At 43.1% G+C, this 24212-nt stretch overlaps 1 protein-coding gene across 3 annotated transcripts in view; it reads left to right on the top strand.

The window, feature by feature from the left end:
• Positions 1–24212, top strand: part of SYNE2 (spectrin repeat containing nuclear envelope protein 2) — a 304773-nt gene that overhangs the window by 221893 nt on the left and 58668 nt on the right. For all 3 annotated transcript variants that reach the window (XM_070418606.1, XM_070418595.1, XM_070418615.1), the window contains 13 exons: positions 580–711; positions 4045–4241; positions 5164–5296; positions 8286–8468; positions 8875–9021; positions 11369–11545; positions 12947–13102; positions 14883–15035; positions 18525–18695; positions 19175–19305; positions 20862–21066; positions 22166–22345; positions 23335–23463. In XM_070418606.1, the coding sequence (XP_070274707.1) occupies positions 580–711; positions 4045–4241; positions 5164–5296; positions 8286–8468; positions 8875–9021; positions 11369–11545; positions 12947–13102; positions 14883–15035; positions 18525–18695; positions 19175–19305; positions 20862–21066; positions 22166–22345; positions 23335–23463 (2094 nt within the window). The remainder of the gene's footprint in view (positions 1–579; positions 712–4044; positions 4242–5163; positions 5297–8285; positions 8469–8874; positions 9022–11368; positions 11546–12946; positions 13103–14882; positions 15036–18524; positions 18696–19174; positions 19306–20861; positions 21067–22165; positions 22346–23334; positions 23464–24212) is intronic.

The following is a 24212-nucleotide window of genomic DNA, read 5'->3' as shown; positions in this document are numbered from 1 at the left end:
TATTAAGTGTGCATACGTGGGCTCTGTAGTGTGTGGGGACCCTAGAAGTGGGCTCCTGTGGAAACGGAGCCAGGACGAGGCAAGATTTAGGCGAAGTTGAGACTATTCCCCAGATGCAGGGTGAGCCCACACCTCAGTGAAGTCATGCCTTGAGTGTCCTGGTCGGGTAATGTCCGGGCCGGGGGGTTGGGGCCAGGAAGGAGGAAGCGGCCCAACAGGAGCTTCTGCTCAGAAGCTTTGAAAGGTAGCCCTTTGCCTTTGCACATGAGAGAGGGGCTCTCGTAGAGCCTCCACGAAGGCGATGCTGAGACAACTTTGATGTAATCAGTTCAGTTCCTGCTCCATTTGATGAGACAAACGTAACGCCAACCGGATGTTAAAAGCCTCCTCCACGCAGGCAAGGGCACTTCCCAGTACACACCAGGCTTCTACTGGAGGGGGTTCTCTCAGAAACCCCTAGAATCCATGCTTTAATTTTGTGTACCTCTCAGAGTCCATTTTTATTTTTATGATTCATTTTGTCATTGTCTGGGATTCACTAAAAGGGCTCCTATTGGTTGGATGTTCTTGATTCTCTAGAAATGGGAAGAATTTGATGAGAACTACGCCTCTCTTGAGAAGGACCTGGAAGTCCTGGCATCTACGTTGCCCTCCGTGAGCTTGGTGGAGGAGACCGAGGACAGATTGGTGGAAAGGATCTCATTTTACCAGGTATTTTGCTCACATGGAAGCTGTCAAAGGCATGGTCGATAGCACTTTGTATGTGTGGGAGAGTGGTTTTTTTACATTTATTTTACTAAGTTGCTTGATTTTTGCAGGCGAATGGTTTGAATTGAAATGAAATATTGTTTATCACACAAATCCCTGTCAAACACATTCGGAGAAACTGTAGATTGGATTGAGAGCTCCTCAGCATCGCCGCGTGTGTGGCTGGGGGTCCAGGACCTCGGTCTGGGTCCTGGCTCTCACGTTCCCTGCTGTCACTTCCCCCGCCCCAGCCTCAGTTCCTTTATCTGTAGAACACAGACAGTCGTGCTGGTTCTACCTGTCTAGAGAGGTGGATGTCAGTGGTTATGGAAATCAACCGACATATGGGAGGAACTTTGTAAACCAGGAGCCTCTGAACATATATTTAGTTCTATTACTACAGGGAAGCTCTGGTGGGACAAAGCTTGTGATCCAGACAGTAACCTGCCACCTGCCACAAGCATCATCAAAAGTCTTCAAGCTTTAAATATTTTTTCGTGCAACTTTTAGTACTATTATCAAAGCCTGTGTGTCTCGGATTTCGATGCCACAGGGAAGATAAAGTCTTAGAGCAGTGTGGTTCTCAACCTTCTGGCCCTTTAAATACAGTTCCTTATGTTGTGACCCCAACCATAAAATTACTTTCGTTGCTACTTTGTAACTGTAATGTTGCTACTGTTATGAATCGTAATGTAAATATCTGATATGCAGGATGGTCTTAGGCGACCCCTGTGAAAGGGTCGTTCGACCGCCAAAGGGGTCGCGACCCACTGGTTGAGAACCGCTGCCTTAGAGTGATTTTCGAGTGGCACTGAGAACATGGCCAACAAGATAAAATCTTCTCACATTTTAACTTCAGAATATGAGTGATGAGAAGCCGAGGTGTGCGGCTAGAGGTAGTTATCACATATCAACTTTAAAACTTCAAAGGCAGGTTCGTCGCCTGAATAGACTGGCTGGAGAATGAGAGCCTGGAATACTCGGCCATTCCTCAGAGGCATTCAGGCTCCCATAGGCAACATTTTCCAGAGGTTGCAATGCTGTGGTCATGTTGTCTAGGCACCTAGGAAGCTACAGTTACCCTCTTTGCTGTCTTATTTTATAGAGCCTGACTCTAAGGTCAGTCTCAGTCCTCTGGGTTGGGAAACTGCTGTTTGAATGCTTTGTTAGATGCTAAAGGTACCTTCTGAACAGCTAAGAGAATGAAGTTGAAAACAGCATGTTAAACCTCGTTATATTAGAAACAGTTAATTTTAGCCAAACTAACATAAGCCTGATAATTTCCCCAAAAGTGACTATATCCCTTCAAATATCACCTGGAATTCTATTGAAAATGAAATCCTTGTTCTAAGACATTTAAGTGAATTCGCCAGGCTAACAGAAGTCAGATACCTTGTAAAACCACCTCTCTCATAGATTTCTTAGGGCCCCAGTCTCATGTATCATGCAGAGGTTTGTGTCTTGATTGATACACATCTGTAAGACGTGGAATGTAGGTCAGTTGCGTGGCCTCTGGAGCCAGAACAAACCTGTGTTCAGCTGCTGGCTCGGAGCCTCATGGACCTAGTGGCCAGTGCAGCTTGACTCCATGTATGAAATGGGGAAATGAAAACTTCTCAAAACCATGGCCGGTGTTCCTAAGTGGTTAGAGCGGCAGCCCATGCACTGAAGGGTCAAGGGCAGGTGCCTGGGTTGTAGTTCACTCCACACCCCCCGTTGAGTTGCGTGTGGGAAGCCAACCAATCTATGTGTCTCTCCCACAGTGAAAACAAAAACAGAAAACCTTGGGTGAGGATTAACAACAACAACAAAAAAATTCTCAGAAATGCTCTAAATCAGTGGTTCTCAACCTTCCTAGTGCCGCGACCCTTTAATACAGTTCCTCATGTTGTGGTGACCCCCAACCATAAAATTATTTTCGTTGCTACTTCATAACTGTAATTTTGCTACTGTTATGAATCATAATGTAAATATCTGATATGCAGGATGTATTTTCATTGTTACAAATTGAACATAGTTAAAGCATAGTGATTAATCACAAAAATATGTAATTATATATGTGTTTTCCGATGGTCTTAGGCGACCCCTGTGAAAGGGTCATTCGACCCACAAAGGGGTCGCGACCCACAGGTTGAGAACCACTGCTCTAAATAGTGAGTGCCTCACACTGAAGGCTTAGAAAATGAAAACCTTTTTTTTTTTTTTTTTTTTTTTAACTAATGTTGGACAGTTTATTCTAGCCCACAGGCTGGAGTAGCGGGAGAGGGTCACAAATGGGAGTGATGCAAAGGATATTGGAAGTAGAATTTTTGGCTTTAAAAAGGCTTAAGTTAATTGGAAAATGGCCAACGTTCTCTTTTGATCATAAGTTATTTCTAAAGATGAAATTTAAATAGCTGTCAGGATAAGTGTCAGTGGCTGAACCCAGCCGTGGAGGACAATTGCCTTCCACGGAGTTCTTCGGGGGGGTCATTGTATTCGCAACTTTGAAGAATTTTATTTTCCTTTTCATGAAGTTTTATTGATGATGTGCTGTCTGCTTTAATTTGCTCCGCTGAGTTCCTTATCCTTTCTCCCTACTGAGTCTTTACATTGAGAAGACTCTGGAAATGAATTTTGTCCTGCTATTCGGGGCTAAAGAATAATAAAGAAGTGTTTTCTTATTGAGCCCCTTCATATCTAGGTTGCAATATAAAATGCTTACGGGGCCAGGCAGGAGGACAGAAAGAAGGCATGCTGAGTGGTCTGCCGTGGGGACGGGAGTTGGGGGGCAGTAGGAACTGGGTAGGGGAAGCAGAGAGAGCAGGCTCTTCGACAGGAGGCTTACCGCTGGGTTTCAGCCCATCTTTGCCCCACGAGAATGCAGACCCAGGGGCCTAGATTTTCCGGTTTGCCCAGAGTCCCAGGAAATCCTCATTTCTTTGTGACATTTCCTGTTGTTTAAAATAATCTTTGGGTCACACACACTCCTGTCTGCAAGCTGCTTGTGCCCCCTAAGCTGCCAGCTTTCTTGTTTTTAGGTGGGTGTGTGGATTTTTGTTTTCTGTTCACACATCTGAGTCTATAGATTTAATCTGTGCGGTAGAAATACATTATTAGAAACTGGCGTTGAGAAAAGTGATCAATAAGCCAGTCATCCTGTTTGTCCAGCCAGACTAGACTGCAAGAGTGCTGAGGGTTAGGAAAGGGGTAGTGTTTCTTCCATAGACTCTACCGCTGGCCTTTTATGAAGTGTTTGGGAGCAGGTTCATTGGCTTCATTTTGAAGTAATTCATTCTGTGACTTGACTTTTATTAGCAAATAAAGAGAAACGTCGATGAGAAGCATGCCCGGCTTTACCAGACTCTGAATGAAGGCAAGCAGCTGGTGGCCTCCGTGAGCTGTCCTGAGTTAGAGGGCCAGATCGCAAAGCTAGAGGAGCAGTGGTTGGCCCTGAACAAAAAAATCGACCATGAACTCCACAGACTGCAAACGCTCCTCAAGCATCTGCTCAGGTACGTTTTCTTAGAGCGCGATCGCATCAAGTTTTGCTGTGCAGAAAGGCCTCGGGGCTCCTGCAGTCCCCGGTTTTTACACATGGTCCCCCATGTAGTTTCTCTTCCACAGTCCGAGGCAGTCGGGTCCCCCTGCTGGGCTACGTGGGGTCTAGAGTCTCTGGTACTGGTTTGCTAGACTCAGGATAATGTATAATCAGTTCTGTGGAAGATAGGATTTATCAGATAATGCATGTTACCTCTGTGCCATGAGATTGCTCTTTCCTCTTCCAAAAGTTTTAAAATTTAAAATAAAGTAATAATTATAGCTAACAGGATAATTTGGAAAAATGTTTGGAATTCTTCAGAGACTTTTTTTCCTTAGTTGAAATCATCTTGAACCCCTTGAGGAAAGTACAGAATGTAGAACCTTTAAGCCTCATTCCCATCGCTACTTGTTAGGGGTCTCTCTTATCCTAAAGAAGATTAGAAGTTATAATAAGTGTAGCATTTTGCTTGGGAATTTTCATCACAGCAGCTAAATATGTTGGCATCTGGCCAACCGCACTCTGCTGTTTGTTACATAACTTATACAAATGCTGGTTGTATTTTTACTATAAACATCTCTATTAGAGGACATTGGATGCATAAAAATAATCTCCGTCCTTACCCATGGATTTATTTTTGTGTAGCTGTAATAAGAAATTAAAGATAGAATATTTAAGGCTTTAAAATGTCTCTTTCTTCTTGATTAGTCATAATGGAGAGAGTCATAAGCATGCCAGGAGCGTCGGATTTGGGATAAAACAGGATATAGTCCTTATAAACGTGATCATTTTCTGAATAATAGGAAAACACCCAGTAAAATAAGAAGAAAATATGCGGGGGCCGCACATCAACCATAGAATGCGTTTCTAACTTCCTTTCACGTGGCTCTTGTTAGTTATCACAGAGATGCGGACCAGTTAACCAAGTGGTTGGAATCTTCTCAGCAAACTCTGAACTACTGGAAAGAACAGTCCCTCAACGTGTCTCAGGACTTGGATACAATCAGAAGCAACATAGACCGTTTCTTTGTAAGTTGTCATAGAATATGCCCAGATAATCCACGGTCAGAAATCAGGATCCGGGGAAAGTGTTGGGGGCTGCTGCGATAGAGGCTCCGTCATTTGTGGATGTGGAATAAGACGGGCTGAGAGCAGCGGCGTTCTCCAAACTTAGAACCGATTGTTTATGCAGTTTATTTGTGCACTTAGAATAAGGATGAAGTATTTTTTTTAATTGGCCCTATGAAATATATATAAATTTAAAACTTGCTCTGACATGGGGCACGTTTTACAAATGCAGAAAATAACTCTCCTGCCCCCACAAGAACGTCACAAGGTTAGGGAGTCATGAGTATTAAAGTTAATAAACACATGGTTTTTTTTGTGTGTGTTTTTTTAAATATATTTTATTGATTTTTTACAGAGAGGAAGGGAGAGGGATAGAGAGTTAGAAACATCCATGAGAGAGAAACATCCATCAGCTACCTCCTACACACCCCCTATTGGGGATGTGCCCACAACCAAGGTACATGCCCTTGACCGGAATCGAACCTGGGACTCTTCAGTCCACAGGCCGACACTCTAGCCCAGTGATGGCGAACCTATGACACCTGTGTCAGAGGTCACACGCGAACTCATTTTTTTGGTTGATTTTTCTTTGTTAAATGGCATTTAAATATATAAAATAAATATCAAAAATATAAGTCTTTGTTTTACTATGGTTGCAAATATCAAAAAAGTTCTATATGTGACACGGCACCAGAGTTAAGTTAGGGTTTTTCAAAATGCTGACACGCCGAGCTCAAAAGGTTCGCCATCACTGCTCTAGCCACTGAGCCAAACTGGTCAGGGCAACACATGGTTTTTAATCATATAGAACTGATATTTCTTCTAAAATGTTATTGTTCTAGCCCTGGCTGCGTAGCTCAGTTGGTTAGAGCATCATCCTGCTACACCAAAGGTTTCGAGTTCAGTCCCTGGTCAGGGAGCATATAAGAATCAACCAATGAATACATAAATAAGTGGGACAACAAATCAATCTTTCCCTCCCTCTCCCCTCTCTCCCTCTCCCCGCTTTCCTCCCCCCCCCCCCCCCCCCCGACCTCTCTTCTCTTCCTCCTCTCCTCTGTCTCCCTCCTTCCCTCTCTCTCAAATCAATAAATTTTTTAAAATGTTATTGTTTCATTGTTTTGAGACTTTTCTTAAAGGAAAATCGTACTTTTGAAACCTTTTAGTCTTTTTCCATTTTTCATATTTTGTAGCTATGATTATTTACTTTGGTATTGAAACATAGATACTTTTAAATATACTTTTAATAAACCTATAAGTGCACAGGAACGATTTTAAATATATTAGTTAAAATTTGTTGCATTTAGTTTATATTTAATATGAACTTTGTGTTGTATTCCACACTTTTTTTTCTTTAATATATTTTTTTAATATATTTTATTGATTTTTTTACAGAGAGGAAGGGAGGGGGATAGAGAGTTAGAAACATCGATGAGAGAGAAACATCAATCAGCTGCCTCCTGCACACTCCCCACCTGGGATGTGCCCGCAACCAAAGTACATGCCCTTGACCGGAATCGAACCCGGGACCCTTGAGTCCGCAGGCCGACGCTCTATCCACTGAGCCAAACTGGTTAGGGCTATATTTTTATTGATTTCAGAGAGGAAGGGAGAGGGAGAGAGAGATAGAAACATCAGTGATGAGAAAGAATCATTGATCGGCTGCTTCCTGCACGCTCCACACTGGGGATCGAGCCCGCAACCCAGGCCTGTGCCTTGACTGGGAATCGAACCATGATCTTCTGGTTCATAGGACGATGCTCAACCACTTAGCCACGCCAGCCGGGTGCACACTTTCTTTTTTTTTTTTTTTTTTTTTTTTTTTTTTTTTTTTTTTTTGATAGATATTTATATTTTTAATAAAATAGAAACTTCATAGAAACACTGATTTAGAGGCTATGCATTGCTGACTAGAGATGGCCCAGGTAGAAAAGCATAGATTGCATTTCCCACCCAAATTTCAGGGTGTGCCTTCTTCCATTTGGCAAAAAAACAAAACAAAAAACTATTTCTGGGGTCCCTGGAAGGATTTGTCTATCCAACTTATATGGTGAACTGCTCAGGGTTCCCTAAAGGGAAAGACAAGGTAACTCATTTCTGTCTATAACTGTTATCAGCTAGGTCAGTTAATTATATCTTTAAATTATAAAATTAATGACTTGTGGAAGAGACTAAGAGAAGTATTTTTACCTAAGTAAATCCCTTTCCCTGCTTATGTCCACATCTAATGCAGAGGTGAAAAGATGTGATCAGAAAATCCTTAGGAACTTGAGGGAAATGTTATGTTTCTTTCAGGAGCCATTCTTTCCTTGAAGTCCATGTCATGTTGAGAACTATTCTTGACTGCACTGTGTTGGAGCTATACTTCACTTAAACTGCTTGGCATAGTGGTCCTGGTATAAAAAGAAAATCTACTACTGGGTCGGTTGCTGGGGTCCAATCCCAGCGGGTCCAGGGGTCCCCAAAGGTGTAGACAGAGTCGGCGAAGAAGGAATGACACGAAGACAGCCTTCAGTTGATCAGCAGCCTAGTCAGGACCTCTAGCCAGGATCTCCAGCCAAAGTTCTGGTCCGAGTTCTGGTTAGGAAACGATGAGGATCTGATCACTCTTTTTTAAAGTTGTAATAATGATTTGTCTGTCTTTTAAAATATTAATCCCCTAGATTGTAAGCCACCCAAGGGGCAAGAATTCACTGTTTTCGTTCCCCTCCACATAGCTAATGCCTGGAACAGTGTCTGACCCTTAGTAGGAAAAGTTTGTTTGTGACACACACGTGTGTGAGCGTGCGCATATCCACATGCATACTTATACATCCACATACAAATATTCACTATTTGAATTGAATTCAGTTATTTGGTTTTGGTCTCTAACCAGTTATTCTGGCTCTTGGCTATTCTGTTCTCTATTGAAAGTTTTTTTAAAATTTCTACATTGTAAAACGGTCTCCAGGCGTTTTCGAAGGAGCTTGATGAGAAGTCCTCCTTGAAGACTGCGGTGCTAAGCACCGGGAACCAGCTCCTGCACCTGAAGGAGGCCGACGCGGCTGCGCTGCGAGCTGCCTTAGCGCAGTTCGAGCAGAGATGGACAGTGCTGGTCACGCAGCTCCCCGGCATTCAGGAAAAACTTCACCAGGCAAGTCGTTAAAGCATTTAAATTAGCGCTCACTTGTTAGCTCACAACTGTCTTAAAATTATTCCTTTGACTCAATAATTTTCATTGACATTCCCTATTTTTCTCTGGCATCGGTGAATATAGGTCTTAATTACTGGACTCTCCCCCAATGGGATCTTTCTGCAGAGAGAAATCAGGCTTAATTACTTTATTTCCCCGTGTATCTGCACCACTGTGGTAGCTGATGTGAAGGTCCCTGTCATTGTTTTGGGGTCGTTTATTCTAAGCTTGAATGCGGGGTTTGTTTTTGTGAGTAACCTGCATAATTATGGAGCAGGACCTTTTATCAAACCCGATATCATCTCCAGCGATGCCCTGATTCGTGTTAACTGCGGGTAATTAAATGGAAATCGTTTTGTCCTTGCAGCTTCAGATGGAGAAATTGCCGTCTCGAAAAGCAATCACCGAGATGATTAGCTGGATGAACAATGTGGAACGTCAAACTGCAGGCGAAGACGCCGCGCCTTCTCCGGGTTCTGCATCTCAAGTTAAAAATCTTCTTCAGAAGTACAAGGTAATGATGCAGAAAGAGCGGAGGCCTTTCCATTAAACAGGAAGGCAAGGCAGTCGGAGAGGAAATACTGAACAAAGCCACGCGTGGGATATAATTTAGAAGAACTAATTCTGGGTGTGGGGGGTGGGGTGCTGGATGATTCTCAAGAGAGAGAACTTCGTATACTTGTTCTTACTCTGCTTAAATTCCTGCAGTAGCTCTCACCACAGGACAGTATCCAAGCTTTTTTTTTTTTTAATCCTCATCTGAGAATATTTTTTCCATTGATTTTTAAAAAGAGTGAAAGGGAAGGGAGGAGGGGGAGAGAGAGAGAAACATCGATGAGAGAGACACACCAATTGGTTGCCTTCCGCATGCGCCCTGACGGGGGTCTGGAATCAAACCTGTAACCCAGGTGCATGCCCTTGATGGAGAATCAAACACGCAACCCTTTGGTGCTCTCTGACACTCCAACCGCCGAGAACCACCAGCAGCCAGGGCGACAGTAGCCAACCTTTTAACTGATTCTGGTCCCTCGTCACCTCTCCAGCCTCCTCTTTTCATCCCCCCTCGCAAACCCTGGACTCTGCCTGGACCCAGTGATTTGTGCTCCCTCGACTGCTCTGGTGCTCTCTCTCCTCATGCTTTTGGGCTTTGCACCAGGAATCCCAGTGCCCGCATTTACCTGGAGAAACCCTCCTGGTCATCCTGCAAGGGGCAGCTCAAGTATCTTCTCATTTGGAAATCTACCCCTGACTCTCCCGGCCGGATTAGTTTACTTTCAAGGATTAGCTGTCTCTATGGCGCCATCAATAGTTCCTACCACACGGTATTAGAATTATGTGCTTGGTTGCCTCTCTCTCCACCTTGACTTAGCGTTTTGAGAGCAGAAGCTGTCCTTCAGCTCCCTGAAATAGCACATGTAGCCCCGTACCTGGCAGCCGGTAGGTTTTGAGTAAATGTTCTTTGAATAAGAGAATAAGTTGATATAGGAAAATCAACATAAGGAAAAGTTGGTATCCTACAAATAGGTGTGAACATGGCTTTCTCCATGATATTTGATTTCAAGTAGATTTAAGTCATATTGAACAAGCCACACACAAACATTTATTGTGTGCCAGGCATTGTGTTCGCCCCTAGAAGCACAGGGATGACGGCCTTGGTCATGGCTTTCAAAGACCTCACAGGTGGGAGATGAGTGGCTTAATCACAAAACAGGATGTTAGCAAGCATTTTATTTTTATACTAGTGGCTCTGTGCACGAAATTCATGCATTGGGTGGGGGGTGTCCCTCAGCCTAGCCTGCACCCTCTCCAATCTGGGACCCCTCAGGGGATGTCCGACTGTAGGTTTAGGCACGATCCCAGGAATCATGCCTAAACTGGTAGACATCCCTCTCACAATCCGGGACCACTGGCTCCTAACCACTCACCTGCCTGCCTGCCTGATTGCCCCTAACCACTCTGCCTGCTGGCCTGTTCACCCCCAACTGCCCCCCCCCCCCGCCGGCCTGCTCACCCCCAACTACTCCCCCTGCCAGCCTGCTTTCTCCCAACTGCCCCCCATGCTGGCCTGATTGCCATAACAGCCTCTGCTTTGGCCCCGCCACCATGGCTTTGTCCAGAAAGTCTCCCGGTCTAATTAGCATATTACCCTTTTATTAGTATAGATTCTATCACAAATGTAACTTCAGTGATAGTGGAATCTTTAGAGGGTCCACATGGGTGTATTCTGTCATCTTTAGTAACAGCATGTACCACCTGATTTTCCCCATTGGATGTCTCCAAAGGAGGTGCTAGAACTTGCCAGAATAAACCCAACCAGTTGCAGGCTTGACGGAAATGTGATTGGCCCTCCCTGGGGTTCGGCTTGCTGTAAACTGGGTGGCTGAGCCTGTCCCCAGAGAAAGAGAGAAGCTGCCTTCATTCCTAGAGTGCCTGGGTGGCCTGGGAGTCTTACCTTTAGACATCCCATCCTGTCACTTCCATGAGCTGCAGGTTGGCTCTGAATTCCAGGGCAACTCTCAGGCAGCCTCTCCCAGGGACCCTTCGTCAACCCCTGGGTTCTGCTGCTGGTTCAGAGGAGGTAGCCACCGTGCCTGATGCTGCCTGTGACAGTTCAGTCTGCTTGAAAGCGGTGAGTCAGTCTGTCCCGGAATGTGGAATTTCCAAAAAGACTGTCCACTGAAATAAAAAGCAGGCCGCTGGTGGGGTAGGAGAAGGTAGAGCATAGCTCCTGACAGGTGCCCCTTGATTGATGGATGAGAGCTTGGCGCCCCCTAGAGTGCAGCAGAGGGGAACTCCAGTTCATCTAACCTACTCTTTTTCAGGCTTTGGTGGTTTAATTTTGTTTGTTCCTTTTGTTTTAGGAGTTTAGGATGGAAATGGACTATAAGCAATGGATAGTTGACTTTGTTAACCAGTCATTACTTCAGCTAAGCACCTGTGATGTAGAGAGTAAGCGCTACGAGAGAACGGAATTTGCAGAGCACCTGGGAGAGATGAACCGCCAGTGGCAGCGGGTACACGGGACGCTCAACAGAAAGGTGTGCTCATGTGTCACGGTCTGATGAGGGATTTGGCCTCTGCAAAATACCGCCTTTGGGAAAATTTTAAAAGATGTTCATATAGTTAATTTACAGTGTAGCCTGATAATCATCTCATTGATAACCCTTAATAACCCTGTGTTTTAGCATTCTCCACAGGAGAGTATGAAATAGCTCTTGTGTTTCTTTTGAGATTTCTTAGTGGGAAATTGAGTTAGGCAAGTGAAGAGGAGAAATTTTTATTTAAGAAAATGTCTAGTATTCTGTGAGACTACTAACTAGTCAGAGATTTTGACATTTTCTGTGAAAGTAGCTGTTCAAAAGTGGCAAAGTATTTCAGGTTGGAAAAGATTGTAAAAAGGAAGAAAAATGTATGTGACCTTTTGGTAGATTTTTATTCCATGACTCTGAAAAAATGAAGAGAACTTATTCCTGGAAAATATTTAATGTTTGTATATAATTGATAGGGTCATTCTGTTGATTTCTTTATTGCAGAGGGATGCACACAAATGGATTTATACAATTAAAGTTCAAGTATGTGAGTGAACAAAGAACACGGACAGACAATTCACAAAAGATAAAACTATAGCTAGCAAGTAAATATGGAAATATTACAACTTCAGTTAGACATTTAAAATAAACATTAATATAACATACACTTATTAAGTTAGAAAAATTTAATAAGCCTTGGGCTTTTATCTTTATTGCATTCATACATTTCAGATAATGGCTTAAATCCCTTTTGGAATGCATCCGGAAAATTTCAAGAATCATAATAATCACCTATCTTATTGCTTTCCCCAGCAATCCACCTCTTACATGTTTATCTTAAGTAAATAGTCCTTCAAAAAGGAAAAGATATGCTCACAAAGTATTAAATTCACAATTATTGTTACTGGTGAAAGTAGAATGCCTTAATTTTCCAACTACAGAGGAAAAATTAATCAAATTATATTGTGTCCATTCAATGAAATATTGGGAAGCCTTTTAAATTAATAAAGGCATATGTCATGACAAGCAAGTGCCCATGAAATATTGGAAGTCGAATACAAAACTTTTCATATATGTATGCATATGTAACTATATAATACTGTGTGTGTGTGTGTGTGTGTGTGTGTGAGTGTCAGCAACATGATTTTATTTTGTTCAGATATTATGAAACTCCAAAACAGCCAGCTTTCTTAGCAGGTTAGGTTTCATTTCAAATGTTATAATTTTTTTAAAGGTGATTTTAATTCTATTTCCTGATTTATGAATTTTTATTACAAAAGTTATTGGGAAACCTTATACTTACTAAAAACCTCAGAAGAAAATATGTCATCCTATTTAAAACATATCATGACATTTACTTTTTAGAGCATATGGTTTAAAATAAGAAATTGTCTCATTCATAACTTGTAGATACAACATTTAGAACAGCTTTTGGAAAGTATTAGCGAGAATGAAAACAAAATACAGATTTTGAACAACTGGATGGAGGTTCAAGAGGAGCGACTGAAAACTTTGCAGAAACCGGAAAGTGTGGTCTCGGTGCAAAAGACTCTCCTGGATTGTCAGGTGAGTGCCGCACGGCACCTGTCGGCACGGGGCAGGGTGTTTAGTCCACAAATAGGGCCAGCCATGGTCGTTTCTCGGGACTCCCCTCCAACCCCCATGTGCTACTTTTTTATGTCGAAGAGATAATTATCCATGGTGTGGTGTGTTTTTTAATAGATATTTTTATTGAATTTTCTTTTTTGAGAGAGAGAGAGATAGAAAGTTTTGTTTTGTTAATCCTTACTTGAGGATATGTTTTATTGAGATTTTGTTTTTTAAGAGAGTGGAAGGGAGAGGGAGAGAGGGAGAGAGAGAGAGAGAGAGAGAGAGAGAGAGAGATTGGTTGCCTCCCATATGCACCTTGACCCGGATGGGCCAGAGATTGAGCCTGCAACTGAGGTATGTGCCCTTGACAAAATCAAACCCGGCACCCTTCAGTTTGCAGGCTGACACTCTGTCCACTGAGCCAAACCAGCAAGTGCGGTGGTGCTTTTTTTAATGGTAAACCGAACCAAATATTTGCATAGTTATTGTTATTCTTGGGGGGGGGGGGGTGCTTATATTTTTTAATCTTTATTGTTGAAAGTATTACATATGTCCCCTTTTTTCCTCCCAATGACCCCATCTAGCCCGCCCCCACCCCCTCCCCAGGCCTTCACCACACTATTATCTGTATCCATGGGTTATGCATATATATTCATGCAAGTACTTTGGTTGATAACAATGCGCAGTTATTGTTATTCTTAAGAGGTTTGACTATTATTACTCCTAAGGAAAAAATGTTCAAAGGGAATTTTGAATGTGGTGTTTTCCAATTGTTATATCTTTTAAAAAATGCATCAAATATTCACAAAATTACCCTGAAGTTTCACCGATTTTGAGTATTTTATTCTTTCTTCAGAGGAAAGGACTCTCTTTTACCTGCTGTGTAACGTGTTCTAAAAGGACTGCTTGTCCCTTGGAACCGCTGTCCAAATCCCACTTGGGATGAGGTCGTGCCCTTGTTTGTGTAGTTGCCATTGACCAGGTCACTTAATCTTTGAGGTGCCCTCGCCCAGATGTAGATTAATCCTCCATACGCACTGCCCAGCTGTGCCACTCCTGGAAGACACTCAGCTGTCCCTGTGGCTGCCCACGCCTGCCCCTGCTGCCCAGAACCGAAGCCCTGCTCGCCTGGCCGCAGCTCTGCTTAGAAGGTTACAGAACAATGCGGGCCATGCTGTGTGAGCAGCGACAGCACTCACTATAAGAGCTTTCAAACCCTGTTTTCTAACCAGCCACTTCCACTTCAGAATTTTGGCAGCCACCTCAGATCCCACATACCTCCTGACTGGGAGCCTACAGTCCACAGCTCAGTGCTACCCCACCCCCAGAGGCCACCCGGCTTCTCTTGAGTTCCAAGCTCTGTACAACATGGGGTATCATCACTGTTTTCCAGATGGGAAAGTGCCGACCTGGGAGTTTGATGACTTAAATGCCTGGTCCAACAGCCAGTACAGGTGGACATGGGTGGGTGCCAGGCTGCTGGCCTCTTTGTCATGTACGGTGATGATAAAGACTTGTTGCCTGGACTCTTCTCAAATCTAGAAAATTATTGTAAAAGTTCATACTGTAATCGTATCAATTTATATTGTAATTATTCATTATAAAAACTGGAGTGTTATGATGAATGTCTTTGGTGTAGTGTTAATTAATTATATACTCTCAGGTCATTTTTACTTGAGAAAACAAACTCCTGTCTCTTCCGCCTTATTGTTTTGCGATATTGTACATATGAAAACGGTTTTCTTTTGCCCTCCAGGATATAGAAAATCAACTTGCATTGAAATCCAAAGCACTGGATGAGCTGAGACAAAGCTGCCTGACTTCGGAGAGTGGGACAGTGCCACTGTTAGAAGACACAGCATCCAGAATCGACGGGTTATTTCAAAAGAGGAGCAGTGTTATCAGCCAGGTACTAGAATTCATTGGAAGGGCGCTATTTCTCTTCACATATTCGTCTTTTATCTTTTTTGTTGTTGTTGTTCTTGTTTAATCATGGAGACTTGCTCCAGACGAAAAGCTGAAAACTTGCTGAGAAAATTACTGAAGTAAAATAAGCATTTCAAGTCCTTTCCTCCCCCCCCCCCCCCTTTTTTTTTGCGCTGGATAATTAGAGGCAAAACCACCAATTCCAACATCATGGGCAATCTAGAAGCCTACTTGGTTATCTTTGTTTTGTCTCATGTACTCACAGACAAAAATGTCTTCATCCCCCAAACCAAGCAGAGCATCTGGCAATGTGTCCTGGCCAGACAACAGGAACAGCTGTGAAGCAGCAGCTCAGATCCCGCACAGCCAGGCAGGTGCCTTGGAGAGACCGGGCCTGTCTGGAACATTCTCTCTTAAGCTAGAAGCATGGTCAGCACAGGGAGAACTCCACAGGTGGGGAGAAACAGGCCATGTGGGGAGGAGAGAGAAGAGAGGAAGAGTGAGGACATCCAGTCATTTTACAAAAGGCATGTCCGAGTCTGCATCTACCCCTTCCCGGAGGAGAGCACCGAAAGAGAAAGGACAGGCACCTCTAGACTTGCCACCTTGACGTCCCCCCACAAATGGAGGGAGGAAAGTGTGAATACTAACCAGTTATAGGTGTGTCCATAGTTCCCAGATAGTCCAAGTGGATTATTTATCATTTACTAAAGTCTGCATTTAACCACTTGTCCCAAGAGGGAGTTGGGGATAACCTGTGTGAATGAAATCCATAGGTGACCCTCAGCTTCATTCCTCCCCCGGAACCCAAGCAGGAAAATAGGGGTTGAGCTGCACATATTTTGTGTGCGAGGCATTTGTTAAACATGTCTTTTGTGAGGCACTAGCCTCACTGCCGAGGATACAGAGATAAACAAGAAAATAGATGGGTTCTACTCTTAAAGAGTTCACAGGCTACTCGAGGAAACACTTGAGCAGATAATTATAATACAATAAATTACAATATAATAAAAATATAGAGAGAAAAATATTAGATAATGCATGTAAAAAGCCTGCAAATAGTACTAGCATAAGGATAGACATATAGATAAATGGAATAGAATTCAGAGTCCAGTAATAGACCCTCGAGTTTATGGTTAATTGATTTTTGACAAGGATGCAAGACAATTTTAGTGGGAAAATATAGTGTTTTCAAAAAATTTGCCGAACCGGTTTGGCTCAGTGGATAGAGCGTCGGCCTGCGGACTCAAGGGTCCCAGGTTCGGTTCCGGTCAAGGGCATGTACCTTGGTTGTGGGCACATCCCCAGTGGGGGGCGTGCAGGAGGCAGCTGATCGATCTCTCTCATCGATGTTTCTAACTCTCTGTCCCTCTTCCTTCTTCTCTGTAAAAAATCAATAAAATATATTTTTTAAAAAATTGTACTAAGACAACTGGATAGCTACATACAAGAGAATGAAGTTACATCCCTTCATTCACAACACATACAAAAATTAACTCAAAATGGATCAAAAATATAAATCTAAGAGATAAACTATAAACTTAAGAGAAGACATAGCTGTGAATCTTCATGACTTTGGATTAGGTAGTGGTTTCCTAGATAGGACATCAAAAGCCCAGGCAACGCCGCCCCCCCCCCCCCCCCCCCCCAAAAAAAACATAAGTTGGACTTCTTAAAAATTAAACACTTATGTTTCAAAGGACACCACCAAAAATGTAAAAGGACAAACCACAGAATGAGAGAAAATATTTGCAAATTATGTCTAACAAAAGACATGTCTAGAATACATAATGAATTATTATAACTCAATAATGAAAGGACAAATATCCAAATGAAAAAAAAAATGAGCAAATAGTCTAAGTAGAAATTTCTCTAAAGAAGATATACAAATGGCCAATAAGCACATGAAAAGATGCTCCATATGACTGACCATCAAGAAAATTCAAATCAAAACCGTAATGAAATATCACTTCATACCTATTAGGATAGCTTTAACAAAAAGCAAGAAGGTAGCAAGTACACTGAAGGCGAATGTAAAATTGTGCAGCAACTTCGGAAAAGTCTGGCAATTCCTCAAATGGTTAAGCATTGAGTTAACATATGACTCAGCATTTCCACTTCTGAGTACCTAACCCAAGAGAAATTAAAACATATGTCCACATCAGAAATGTGTACACAAATGTTCGTAGAAGCGTGATTCATAATAGCCAAAATGTCCATCAACTGATAAATGGATGTGGTATGTTCCTACAATGGAATATTATTCAACCATAAAAAGGAACAAAGTCCTGGTACATGCTACAACAGTGATGGCCTTGTTATGTGATTCCATTATGTGAAATATCCAGAATAGGCAAACCTATAGAGATGGAAAGTAGATTAGTATCTGGAGGAAGTTTGGGGGGAAGAATGAGGAGTGACTGCTAATGGATATGGGGTTTCTTTGGGGGAATGATGAAAATATTCTAAATAATTACAGAGTAAAGCTTATCATTTTTGTTTTTTAATATATTGATTTTAGAGATGAAGAGAGAGAGATAGAAGCATCAATGATGAGAGAGAATCATTGATTGGCTGCCTCCTGCACATCCCCTACTGGGGATTGAGCCCACAACCCAGGCATGTGCCCTTGACCAAAATCGAACCCAGGACCCTTCACTCCCCAGGCCGATGCTCTTTTATTCACTGAGCCAAACCAGCTAGAGCTAAAGCTATTGTTTTTAAATAATACAAAGGACAAAGACCTAAATTGTCCATCTAGAAGCTCTCCAGAGTCAATATAGCCTAGTGTTTAAGAGCAAGAGCTTTGCATTCTCTGTCTGAATAAAGATCTTGGCCGCACCATTATCTTTCCTAGTGACCTAGGGCAGGCACTTAATCTCTCTAAGCCTCAGTTTTCTAGTCTATAAAACGGGGACGATGATACCTACTCTCCCTTTTCTACCTTCGTAGTGACACCTATGCAGCACTCAGTGAATGCTGTTCTGCTGGCCATTCCGCTTCGTGCTTTAGTGTAATGAATTTTGCTCAGTGGTTTTCTTCTCCTCTCCCTCAGACCACATGTGGCATTTCTTCTCTGTGAAGCTTTCATTATAATTCTAAGGGGTTACCCGTAAGAGCACTAGGAATTACGCCAACTTTTTATGTGGAAGCCGATACACTCACAGATTCTGATTCCTCCCCCAGTGTTCTGTCCCGGGGCTGCCCCTCCCTCAGCTGAACGCTCTCCATGCTGATCCTTCTGGTCTCAGGGCTCTTTTCCATTTGCCTGTTCTACCGTAAAACGTAGCCATCTCTGATAGTTTTTGTTCATTGGTCTACCCTTCCCACCTTCAGTTAGTCACCGAAGCTCCTCCAATACTTTCAGATTGAAATGCCTAAGTGATGGATAGAGTCCTTAGGAAGAAAAAAAAAAATGATGATAGAGCCTCTTCCCAATGAGTTGCTAAATATGCTTCCCCTTTTCATATAGGTCAATGAGCTCAAGACCTCCATGCAGCCCCTCCTACAGGAGTGGAAGATCTACAATAAACTCTCTGATGACGTGAACATGATGACTGTTCGATTCGGGTACTGCATGGAGCACAGCAAGCCTGTGGTTCTGTCATTGGAGGCCCTGAAGTGCCAGGTGCAGAACCTTCAGGTAAACTAACCAGGTCCTGGCACGGCACTTTATTGGCAGGTGATCTCCAGTGGAAGCAAGCGCAATCACGGACACAATTGTATTTGGGCTCTCAACAGAGAAGCACAAAATAGTATTTTAAACACCAGCATCAGAGGTATAACCTGAAATTCCAGAATGAATCACGTGAGCCAAAGGAGTGAAACTTTGTCAAAGTTCACATTGAATTTTTCTTCATTTTTAATGTTCATAATATTTTGCAACGAAAAGGTTTTGGGTTTGGGTGGGTTTCTTTTTTAAGTACACTTTAAGAGTTTTTGTCTCGAATAAAATAATACTTTCCCAGTTGTTTTCTTACTCACAGTTTTAATAATTTGTCCCAATCTTATCAAAGTTTGTGTTCTTATTACTGTGACACAGAGAAGGTGTTGAAAAGCTGCTGCCTTCTTTGGAATTGGCCAGGCCATTCGGAAACTAACACTCCTGCTCTGATCTCTTAGTCTCTTCAGGACGAAGCTGAGAGCAGTGAAGGGCGTTGGCAGAAGCTCCAGGAGGTTATTGGAAAACTCAAAGGTTCCTGCCCCTCAGTGGCTGAGATCATCGAAGAGAAACGCCATCATACTCACACCAGGTACTTATTGTGTTAAGATACAAGTTGAATAACAGATCAGTTATCTTAATGACCTGCATTGAATGAAGTGTCATGGGCGTTGGACAGTCTAATCTTAATCATCTGAGATGACTGGTTTCATACTCTTCTGGCCTCTACTGGTTTGAAGGATCTAAGTCATGTACGATTTCATGTCGTTAAGGCTCTTACCCGCCCTGTTCAAGCGTCTGGTGTAATCAATTTGGAAATACCATGATTACAGCCCCAGAGTAGAAGGCTACTATTTGTCAGAATACATGCCCAGTGTAATCCTCAGGGACACCAATGCCCCAGGCAGAAACAGACTAAGAAACGGGCCAGATGGGAGGTCTTTGCCACAAGGAACATTGGACATGGAAGAAAGGGGATGTTAGTGTGGTGGGCCGTTTCTGTTTCCCGCGACCCGCACGGGAAAACGACAGGTTCTTGAGCGGAGGAGCTGGGGATTAAGAAATTAAAGAAAGACCAAGATGCAGAAATAGATTTTAAGCTGGGGCCAAGTGGGCGCCATCCTCTCTGATGGAGAGGCGGCAAAAGCAGCTGAGCCACACAGCAGGTTTATTTTAAAGGCCTAGATTTACATATCTAGTTCCGCCCCTGCCTGATTAACATGTCCAGCCTTATTGGGGAAGCATGTTCCCAGGGTGTGGCTGCCTATACTCTGAGTTCAGCTGACAATAATAAGAAAATGCCTAGGTGCCTCCCAGGCGGCCCTCTACAGTTAGAATACCTTCAGGGAACTGATTCTTGATGAAGCCTGTGTGGTAGGAAGCTCCTTAAGAGGTGTGGCCCTAGTTAATTGCAAGTCTTTTATTTTATTGAATGCGATATGGAAGCTGGCCTCAAGCTGCTTTAGTGATGGGAGAGAGAGGTAAGCTACAACAGTCTGCATATAGAGTGAGAGCAGTTCCCTGTACTCCCACTGTTATGTTAGGAATGTGTGTGGCTTTTGTAATTGGAGAATAAATTTGTCATAAACACAGTTTCAACAGGCTTCCTTAAAGACCCAACTCTTTAAATAGGAGCCCCTCCCATGGGGAGCTGTTTCATCAGGCGCACAGTCAGTGCTTTCTCCACGTCTGCCTAAGGGACACCCAAACTACAATAGATAGTCCTTGCCAATCACAAATTTTGTCATTTTTGTTAAGAATTATAAAGACAGGTAAATATTCAAGTTCGGACTTCTGTTTTCAGCGGTTCTCAACCTGTGGGTCTCGACCCCTTTGGCGGTCGAATGACCCTTTCACAGGGGTCGCCTAAGACCATCCTGCATATCAGATATTTACATTACGATTCATAACAGTAGCAACATTACAGTTAAGAAGTAGCAACGAAAATAATTTTATGGTTGGGTTACAACATGAGGAACTGTATTTAAAGGGCCAGAAGGTTGAGAACCACTGGTTTAGATAGTGATGGTGCAATTAATAAAAAAGGCATTTAACAGTGTTGTCTTAGCGATCCGGGAGAGTGTGCATTGAGCTTTTGCTGCAAGGGAAAGGATGGGATCGGGGAACCTGTTCATGTTGCCCTGACAGGTGGACCCAGGTAAACCACGACATTGCAGAGCAGTTGCAGACGGCCCAGGGTCTGCTGCATCTCTGGGAGGCCTATGCCAGTGCTCACACTGAGGCTGTAACGAGGCTGGACCAGCAGGAAGCTAAGTACCACCAGCTTGTAAACATCAACATGTCTGGAAACAACCTGGCAGAGATCCTGACCCCGGCCCTGCGGGACATAAAGGTGGGTGCAAAGCCCATTGGGAAAGCCAAGGGGTAAGACCCAGGGACTGGACCGAGCACGAGGACAGAGGAGTGCACGCGCAGGCTGTGTTGGACACGGATGAGACTGGGATGTTGGGAGTTCGGGGGGCCAGGTGGAGGCTCAGAGGCCAGGTCTGGACAGCAGGCAGCAGGGAGCTGGGTTGGGGGCACCTGTCACCACCTCATTCCAAGTCTCCCCTGTCACTCCAGCAGGTAAATCTCTAAAGCCAACGCCTCATGCAAAGTCTCAAAGCAAAAGTATCTCAACTGAATATGGTTATCTAAGAATAATAGATGTTGAATCTCTTGCTTTAGAAATAATCATGGAAAAAAAGATAATTATGGACTCGCCTCCATGTTGATACGGCTTTTCTGTAGTTATAGTGATAGGTAGACTACGTTTAAGAGCTATATAATTTCCTCTGTGGTTTTATCCTGTTATGTTGATGAAGGCCCAGAAAGTGACTACTTTCAAGTTTTAAACTGGGTGACCAGCTGCCTTCTGTATCTTCTGATACTATAGGACAAATCAAAAAGTATTAACCAATTTAATGAATGACAGGAATCCAACAGATGTGATCTGTATTTCTGATCAGCTTCTACCTGACCTGTTCTTTAAGAAAGAAAACCAAAAAACACACCTACACACACAGTATTTCCAGAGGAGCCTTAAAATCAGCGTGGTTAGTGAGATTCTACAGTCTCTGCAAATAAATCCACTTATGTCACAAAGTCTCAAAGGACAGGATTGCATTGATCCTTAAAATGCCATTAAAGCAGATTCCTAAAATGTTCAACAATTAAAGACATAACACACAGGACTCACCCAGGTGGTCTCCAGTTTCTAAACACTAGAAGCCCCTACCCTATTCTCCCCGAACCGGCAGATTTCAGAGCAGCACCAGTGATGTGCATCAGGTAAACAAAGCCTCGCTTTTTCAGCTCTTTAAGATAAACAATAAAAAGCCATGCTGACAATTTCAGGGCAGAAAGTCTCCCAGATGTGGAGGCAGAGGGAGTGGGGGATTCCTGCGGAGAAAGGAGGAGGAGATGTTTGGGGATCACCTTTCCTTCTCTAGGAACTGCAGTGTGATGTGCAGAAGACAAAAGAAGCCTTTGTCCAAAACTCCACTTGCCTGGATCGCCTCCCACAACCTGCGGAGCCTGACACCCACGTGCTCCTCTCTGGTCAACGGCACTCCCTCCAGAGGGCTTCCTACTTGGAAAAGATGCTGCTTGTGAAAGCAAATGAATTTGAGGTTCATCTTCTTTTTTTCATTCAAGTTGTAGTCGTGGACATTTGCCCATCGCCCTTAATTCCTTGTGTCCTATGAAGTGATAGTAATCCGTGCTCGGTAGGGCAATTCGTGTTTTGTGGGCTCGTTAGGGCAACTACAGAGTAAAGCTGCCCCTGAAAGTGTCTGCCATTTGACATGATTCTTGAAGTAGGTGATTTTTCCATTGCATGGGCAATGGGCAGGTCTTAAGCACCCATTTCGTCTTTGTTGAATGTGCTAGTTTAAGAAGTCATGTATTTCATACACTGTTCAGATCTCAACAGTTATTTGGATCTCCAAGTGGGGTCATTGAGCCATAGGCCATTTTTTGGATTCTGCATTCACTTTTTTTTTTTTTAATCCTCACCCAGGAATATTTTCCCATTGATTTTTTAGAGAGAGTAGAAGAGAGAGGGAAAGACAGAGAGAAATATCCATGTGAGAGAAACACATCAATTGGTTGCCTCCTGCACCTGGGCCTGGGCCGGGGAGGAGCCTGCAACCAAGGTATGTGCCCTTGACCAGAATCAAACCCAGGACCCTACGGTCTGCAGGCCAATGCTCTATCCACTGAGCCAAACTGGCTAGGGCGGCATTCATTTTTTGAAGAATTTTTTGTGCATGCACTGTCAAAAAGCTGCACAGAAGGCCATGGAACTCCAGTGTCACATCTCAATAGCAGCAGGGAAAAATATTTAACTAGCAGGACTGAGGGAGCAGAGTACATACTGACCTTCCTCTGCATAGTCCCTCAAGCAGGTGAGCCATCCATCCCTGGAGGCTCAGTGCTTTGCCAAAGGCACAGAGGGGAAATCAGGAGTCCTCTGAATATTCAAGACAGTAATGCGCTGCGGGTGCAGGTGGGGGCGGGGGGGGCGGTGAAAACAGTTTGGACTTCCATCAGCTCCCAACGCTGTGCTTAATTCTGTTCGATATGTAATTGTCTCTAATGAAAACTTCTCTTGTCCTAGTTTGTTCTATCACAGTTTAAGGATTTTGGGGACCGGTTGGAATCTTTGAAAGGTCGTATTACACATGAAGAAGAGAATTTGGATAAACTCTACCAACAGGAAAAAGAAGGAAATCCCGACTCATTCCTGGTATTGCCAATATTTATCATTTCTAAGTGCTTAGAGTCAGCATAGGATAAAACATAAGCTAATTACGGTCACACTATACAATCTGTTTCTATCATAACTCTTACGCACGGCAATCTACATGTCATTCATTCTTGTCCTATTTTCCGTAACTTCTAGGAAAGTATGACAACATAGGGATCTATTTTAGTAATATGCCACAGTAATTTTAGTAGATTTTTAACTTTTGATGTCTTTACTAATTAGCTTTAGTTAACTAGAATAATCTAGGAATTCGCTATGGTGATTAAATTTTTCTGGTTAGTTGAAGATCGAAAGTAAAATACCCTATTAAATTAATTGTATTTTTTTTTTCATTTATTAGCTTAGTTAACATAAATGAATGGGAGATTTAAAGAATACTGGCTCCTGCATACTCCTAAGTACCAATCCACATAACCTGGATCAGGAGTCAGGAACCCAGGGTACACGCTCATTCCCTTCCATTTACGAGTTGTTCATTGGAGTTTTCATGCTACGGGGCAGAGGTGACTGTGACCCATAAAAGACTAAAATGTTTATGATCTAGCTGTTCACAGAAGAAGTTGGCTGACCTGGACTATCAGAGCAGAGTTCTGTAGTGACAGTGTGGGTATTGTAAAGGATGTTTGTTTTACATATTTCGACCTAGAGGCTGTCCCTGGGATATCATTTTAAAAATAAAATTTTGATGAGTTCGAAGTCTTCTATCATTTCACATTCTACCAAAATGC

The sequence above is a fragment of the Myotis yumanensis genome, unplaced genomic scaffold (genome assembly GCF_028538775.1).
Source record: "Myotis yumanensis isolate MYYU_CA2020_CCGP unplaced genomic scaffold, mMyoYum1.0.hap1 SCAF_1, whole genome shotgun sequence".
Lineage (NCBI taxonomy): Eukaryota > Metazoa > Chordata > Mammalia > Chiroptera > Vespertilionidae > Myotis > Myotis yumanensis.
The sequence above is the reverse complement of the archived record's forward strand: the minus strand, read 5'-3'. Positions and strand labels throughout refer to the sequence as shown.